Source organism: Arachis duranensis, chromosome 9 (assembly GCF_000817695.3).
Source record: "Arachis duranensis cultivar V14167 chromosome 9, aradu.V14167.gnm2.J7QH, whole genome shotgun sequence".
NCBI classification, from domain to species: domain Eukaryota; kingdom Viridiplantae; phylum Streptophyta; class Magnoliopsida; order Fabales; family Fabaceae; genus Arachis; species Arachis duranensis.
In genome coordinates this window covers 98,273,930-98,281,376 of record NC_029780.3, presented here as the reverse complement: position 1 = coordinate 98,281,376, position 7,447 = coordinate 98,273,930, and the positions used below count along the sequence as shown (strand labels likewise).

The 7,447-nt window shown below is 40.4% G+C and overlaps 1 protein-coding gene across 1 annotated transcript; it reads left to right on the top strand.

The window, feature by feature from the left end:
- The first annotated feature begins 2,622 nt into the window (after positions 1–2,622).
- On the top strand, positions 2,623–3,239 carry LOC107466329 (uncharacterized). The gene is made up of 2 exons (XM_016085303.1): positions 2,623–2,946; positions 2,994–3,239. Exons 1-2 carry the CDS (start codon positions 2,623–2,625, stop codon positions 3,237–3,239), a joined length of 570 nt encoding a protein of 189 aa, XP_015940789.1.
- The last annotated feature ends 4,208 nt before the right edge of the window (positions 3,240–7,447 follow it).

Genomic DNA, 7,447 nt, shown 5'->3' with positions numbered 1-7,447 from the left:
GAGAGTTATGCCAACTCTGGGCCTCTTTTGTGCCTTCGACCCAGAACATCCGCGCCGACGCGCACCTTACGTGTCCGCGCCAACTCCGATTTCTCCCTCTACGCGCAAGCGCGCATGACGTTCTCGCGCCGTTTTTCCATTTCTCCCTCCCACGCAAACGCGCACGCTGTGCGCACGCGTGGATTTAAAATCTCATTTACCCCAGAGACGCGAAGCCCTAGCGCATTCGCGCATCAACCCCATTTTCGTCTCCAACGTTCCATTTTCCTCTCTCCCTCCATCTTCAACCTCCAGCTCTGAGCAACCCGATCGACCACTTTTACCCTATGGTGGCAACCGTGACCGTCGCCGCCACCATCGCCTCACCCTCTTCTCACTCTTTCTCCATCCCCTTTCTCTTCCACTCACCCCTCCTCTCTGTCTCACAGCCTCAGCACCACCGCGACCACCATTGTCGCCGGCGCAAACTCAGCGGTGTAACCCGACCGCTACGCTGCTCTGGCCGGTTCTCCCTCTCATCGCTCCACTTCACCCTCTTCTCCTTTTGCTCTGTTCAGTTCCCGTCTCCCAGGTTCCATACCCTCCCCTGTTTTGCTTCGTTTTGATGTTTACTGTAATTGCATTAGTGTAGTTAGGATGAGCTTAATTAGATTAGTTAGTTAGTCCAGTTTGAATTAGGTGGTTAGCAAATATGGGCTGAGTAGTGGATTTAGGCATTGTTTAAATTTCTGTTGCTGTGTGGAATTGCTCTGTTTCATTGTTGCGCCATATGCTCGTTTGAGCTAGTTGATGCTGATGCATTAAATCGATTTGGCTTACTGTTGTTAAATGTACTTTACTCATGGATATTGGCTGCTCACTTGTTCATAACTACTTCTTGGCTGATTTAGTTGAATTGTTTTCTATTGCTCTGTTTGTTGCTGTTTGTGCTGTATTATTGGCTTGTTTACCCATTCATATGAATTCATACATAGTTTTTTGTGCTTTTGAATCCTTAATGAATTCATATGGAATTTGTTGCGACTGTTTAAATTTGGGGATTAGCCAATTTGCTGCTGAAATGCTGCCAGATTTTCATTAACCACAGTTTTTGTGTTGATGTTGTTTGATGAATGTAACAGCCCTAGTTGATGAATTCTGTTGCTTAAATGGTTTTGGAAAATATTTAGGAACAAGTTTTGGTATCAGTTAACCTCTTTGCTTGTTATGCACGATGGCTTGTATATAGGCATTAAATGGTTGAATAAACTTTCTAATTGGCCATCACTTATGATCCCCTTAAACAAATTTTTGCCTCTGTTGCATGGACATACAAGTTCGAATGTTCTCATCTATGTGACCCATTAGTGCATTATGTTCATACGTTATCCCAGTAAGTTACATAGACCATGAGATTTCCAATTGACATTTGAACTTGTGACTTGCGTGCATTTTTAGAATTGGTGTTAATTGTGCTTGATTTACTTGTTTTTCAAGATCCCAATTTCACCAACATTGCTAGTGACCCTTGCATTGATTGATGGTTTATCTCATACTAGTTGCTTTCTTGCAATATCATATTTCATCATCAATGACTTGTTGCAACTCATGATTGTGAACGTGTTTACAGCCTTGTTTTGTTCATTCCCTTCGAATTGAGATAGTAATCACCATATCACTAATTTTCAAACTGATTTCTAACTTTAACCTGTTTAACCGCCTGACTTCTTTTGGTTTCTAACTTAACTTTTTTGTCATTCTTTTGGATATGGTGCTGTCTGAACTCAATAAATGAATAATGTACAAAATATGGTTTGAATTCTTGGTTTGAAGTTTGGTTTGAATTCTGTATTCTATTGCTTGCATTCCAAGAAATCTTCTTTCTTTATTCACTTCATGAATATGCTTTGCTTTGAGTGCTTTATATCTACTTGGCTATGAGCTTATACTCTGATATCTCTATTTTTTAGGATGTCGGGTAAAGGAAAGGCTATAGCCACCACTTCCAAAAAGAGGAAGCGCTCTAAGACATCTACACCCTCGCCATATGCTAACTATGCCAAAAACCCGCTGAATGATGAAGAAAAGGAAAATCAGTTACTTCCATCCACTGATTCAACTAAATTTCCAAACTTCTACTGCGAGCTACGCCTTTCTCGTTATGCCAAGAAAAATCTGAACATTGAGAAGAAGCTGAATCTTCCCAATGATGTGAGGCGTGCCATAAACGCCCGTATTTCAGAGTTGGGATTAGATTTCGTTGATAGAAACTTGGGAAGGATTAACATCTCGTGGGTTAAGGAATTCTACTGTAACTTCTTCCGACCAAACTTGGATTCTATGCACTGAAGGGGTAGAGAGATTATGGTCACTGAGGATGCCATAGGGGACGCACTGCTTTGCAGAGTTGGTACTCCTGAGACTTGTGCCTACTAGCAGGCAGATGTAGCTCTCCTCTCCATGACTTTTGACTATGAGGCGCTTAAGCGCGTGATTGCTACACCAGACGCTCCCTGGGTGATGGATTCGAACAACAAGAAGTCTAAAGGGATGCTATTTGCATATCTGACTAGGGAGGCTAAGACCTGACAGCAGATATTTGCCCACTATGTCTTTCCTACCACTCACTTCTCAGAGATTCCGATGGATATGCTAGTTCTGATTGGGTGCGTCATGGAGGGGAAGGAGGTGTATTTCTCCCAGCTGATTAGGCATAGCATGTGGAGAGCTCATATTCGCGGCTTACTACCGTTTCCTACACTGGTTACTAGTTTAGCTGAGCTAGCTGATGTCCCATGGGAGGACGATGATGTGACACCACCACCTCCAGATGATGATGACAAGGAAGTTACCATTTCCTGGGGTCTATGGGTGCACGAGAAGCCCCTGACTAGCCGCCGTTCTCGAGCTAGAGCAGTAGTTGAGGCAGCTAGACCTTCTTCCTCCACAGCAGCACCTGCACCACCCGTGTCATGCGACGTCTTGACCGCATAAATCAGGTGTTTGCATCACAGGGCATCGAGCTTCCTCCACTTCTAGAGTCTCCCGCTTCCGACGAGCAGGATCAGGAGGAGGAGCATGGTGAGGAGCCGATACAGCAGGAGGCACCACCAGAGACGCAGACCACCACTAAGGTCCAGCAGCCTCCTGAGGTCCAGCATGATATTCTTGAGCCACAGCCAGTACCACCTCCAGTCCCACAGCCTGAGCTTGAGCCACAGCCTGGTGCGATTGTTGACCCCCATCCCGAGCTTCAGTAGTAGCATCGAGGACGATGCTTAATTCTAAAGTGTGGGGAGGTCACCATTTGTGACCGGTGTTTGCACTTATGTGGTGAACTTTCAGACTTCTATTTCTATTCGCTACTACTCTATTTTGTTTTATTCCGCACTTTATGTTTTAGATCATTTTGGGATTACTGTACATATTTATGCTTTTGTAGATACTCTTATTTTGGTTGTTGCACACTTTTAGTACATATATTTTGCATCTTAGTTGTTGATTGTGATTAGAAAATTAATGGATTGCTGAAAATCTAGTTGACCCTTTTTATAGAAGAAATGTGTTTTGATTGAAAAAAAATAGGGGTAAACTAGGAGAATTTTTAAATTTTTTTCTAAATCACAATTTTGCACTAGAATAAGCTTAATCAATATGATGAAATTTCCAAGAAACTCATTTTTAGGGCACCACCCCAATTGGTTGAAATTTTTTTTTAAGTACTTGCTTGAAGTATATACTTTGTGGATCATGTTTTGAGCTAAGAACACAAACATGTGAGGTTTGAGCCTAATCGTGTGGTTACATCATATATAACCACTTATTTTCATTCTTGTGTGCATTGTTCTCTCTCTATGATTGTAATCTTTGATTTGTTTGATTCTTTATGTCCACTATTTGTGTATACATGCATTTATATGATTGAGGCCATTGTTCAAATAGCTCACTTACCCAAATATCCAACCTTTTTATCTTCCATTGTTAGCCAATCTTGAGCCTATGCTTAACCCACTTATTCTTAATTGTAGCACATTACAAGCCTAAGTGAAAGACAATAAATGTCCCTTGTTTGGATCTTTGATTAGCTTAGGCTAGTGAGGGTGCTTATCATTCAAGTTTGGGAGAGTTAGGAACATTGGGTAGAGATAAAAGTGTGTTCACATTTTTGTTGAAAAATCTTGGGAATTGGGTACATACTCATGTATTAATCAAATGTGAAACCATATGCATTGGTACTTGTATATATACTTTATGAAAAAAAAGAGAGAAAAAGAAATTTTTGCAATAAAAAGGGGACAAAATGCCCCAAGGTTCAAAGTTCAATAATAATCAATGTGTATGTGTGGTGATAAAAAAGAGGATACATGAGTGTGTGTGAAAAAGTGAAGAATGGGTAGTTAGGTTTGTTTAGAATTGTATAGGTTGTCATAGGTTAGGTGGGAAGTTTAAGTTAATCAAAGATTCAAATTTCTAGCTTACTTGACCACATGCATCCTACCTTGACCCTAACCCCATTACAACCTATGGAAAAGCCCTCATGATATTTGTGTGCATGCATAAATTAATTGTTGATTGTTAGATGAAAAACAAATCTTGGAAGGCATGATTAGGGGAGAATTGAGTGAATCAACCCTATACACTTGAGTGCCTAGAGCGGATACACATCCGGTGAGGGTTCGATCGCTCAATTACATGTTCCCACCCTTAATAATCTTTTCTTGCAAGTTTGTGAACTCTTTCAATGATTCAATCCAATTGTGGTTTGCTTGATTGCTAATACCTTAGCCCTTGTGCTTACATGTGTACTCCTGGAAATTGACTTGTTTTGACTGAGCCATTGCATTCACGTAGATAACTTGCATGTAGATAGATTGCATTTAGTTAGTAGTTGCATTGAATAAATGTGATACCCTTTGCTTCCTTCTTGATTTTAGCATGAGGACATGCATAGTTTAAGTATGGGGAGATTTGATAAACCCCGATTTCGTAGTTTATTTTGTACTTATTCTGGGGAATTTATCCACTTTTTCCCACATTTATTCAATGAAATAGCATGGTTTTGTAATTCTCCCTTGAAGTGTGCTTAAATGTAAAAACATGCTTTTTAGGCCTTAAATTGGTGATTTTAATCCACCTTAATTCCATTCGATGCCTTGATGTGTTTGTTAAGTAATTTCAGGTTCATAAGGCAAGTATTGGATGGAAGAAATGAGGAGAAAAGCATGCAAAGAGGAGAATGCATGAAGAAACAAAGATTTGGAATGCACCAATGGACGTGCATGCGTACAAGGCGCGCACGCGCAAAAGTGGTTTCTCACAAGGACGCGCACGCGTACATACCGCTTCCGCGCAGATTGGGATATTGCCAGCGACGCACACGCGCACATGGCTCGCGCGCGCCGATACTCTTATATAGCCCACTTAATGGCAAAACGCTGGGGGCGATTTCTGAGCTGCCCAGACCCAAATCCAACTTGTTTCTGAGTGTATTTTATGCAGAATTGAAGTCCAAGCAAGGGGGCAATTAGTGTAGCCAACATGAGCCTTTAGTTAGTTTTTTAAAGAGAGAAGCTCCCTCTTCTCTCTAGAATTAGGTTAGGATTAGGGTAGATTATTTTAATTTCATGTTCAATTAGTTGATCCCATCTTATTTCTTCTATAATTTCTCTTCTCTACATCTTGATCCTTTTAGTTTTTATGTTAATTGTTCCTCTTGCTCTCTTTTGTGATGATGAACTCATGTTGGATTTGTTTACAATTAATGCAATTTTAATGTTGATGTATCTTTAATTGATGTTGATTTGAGTTGTGGATTTATTTTTCTTGCAATTTGTAGTTGTTAGATTTAACTATTTCTTGCACTTTTACCTTTCTTTCCTTTATTACCCACCAAGTGTTTGACAAAATGCTTGGTTGGGCTTTAGAGTAGAGTTTGAGCATTCTTGGCTTGGAAAGGGTAATTAGGCAATCTTGAGTCATGAAACCCAACTCATGTTGGTGATCTAGAGTTGTTAGCTAATATTATTTCCATTGACGCTAATCTTTTACTAATTAAATTAGTAAGTTGGTTAGGACTTTTGGATTGAGATTAGCTAGTCTCGTTAGACTTTCTCCCTAATCATTGGAGATGACGTAATGAGATAAATTCTTGTTTATAATTGTGATATGATTAGTTGGTCTTGTTTGACATTCTCCCGATGTGTGAGTTAACTAAATAAGGCGAGTTAATCATTGCATGACTAGTATAGAAAGCCTATGATCTCAATTCAATGTCATGAATGTCTCTCCTCTTCAATTGCTTCTTTAATTTGTTTGCTTGCTTTACTTTCCTTACACATTTAAATTCCTTGTTCGATCACCAACCAAACCCCCCCTTTTATCCCCTTCATAGCCAATACACATGCACTTCATTGTTTCCTAGGGAGACGACCCGGAGTCCAAATACTCCGGTTATAAATTCAGTTGGGGTTTGTTCTTTGTGACAACTCAAAAATTTAATTTGATGTGAGGATTGACTATCGGTTTGGGCTATACTAACAACGGAAATATTTTGTGGAATTCCAAACCGGTAACGATCATATCTCTTATCAAGTTGACACCACCACTCCAAGCCGATTCAACGTAGTCCTGCCGATTAAGGAGTTATACGCCGATCTGACATCAATGACGATAAAGTCAATGCTCAAAGTTTTGGAACTTTCCCCCTTTCCGAAGGTTGTGTGCAGGGGGATGTATCCCAGTGGCTTTATTAGCATGTCTCATAATCCATATAGGGTGTCCGGGTAAGCTTTTAGCTCCCTTTCATTCAACCCTAACTTGTCGAATGCAGGCTTAAAAAGTATATCTGCCGAAATTTCTTGGTCCACCAAGGTCCTGTGGAGGTTGGCATTTACCAAGATCATGGTTATCACCATCGGATCATCATGCCCGGGTACGATCCCCTGCCCGTCCTCTTTGGTGAACGAGATGGTTGGGAGATCGAGAGACTCGTTTCCTACTTGATAAACTCGCTTCAGGTGTCTTTTGCGAGAAGATTTGGTGAGTCCCCCTGACAAACCCCATTTGTAGGGTTTATCTTGTACTGATTTTAGGGGATTTTATCACCTTTCACCCACATTTATTCAATAAAATAGCATGGTTTTGTATATTCTCCTTTAATTGTGCTTAAGAGTGAGAACATGCTTTTTAGGTCTTAAAATAACTAAATCTAATTCTCCTTGATTCCATTAGATGCCTTGATATGTTTGTCAAGTGATTTAAGGTTTAGGAGGTAAAGATTGGATCAAGGGAATGAAGAAAGAAAGCATGAAAAGTTGGAGAACTCATGAAGAAATGAAGGAACCGGAAAGCTGTCAAGCCGACCTCTTCGCACTTAAACAACCATAACTTGAGCTACAGAGGTCCAAATGATGCGGTTCCAGTTGGGTTGGAAAGCTAACATCCGGGGCTTCAAAATGATATAAATTTT

Excerpts from the sequence above, each read along its gene's own strand:
- LOC107466329 (XM_016085303.1), top strand. The coding sequence starts at position 2,623 with ATGGATATGCTAGTTCTGATTGGGTGCGTCATGGAGGGGAAGGAGGTG. Across the intron at positions 2,947-2,993 it reads CAGCAGCACCTGCACCACCC|GGCATCGAGCTTCCTCCACT; the intron begins GTGTCATGCGAC and ends TTTGCATCACAG.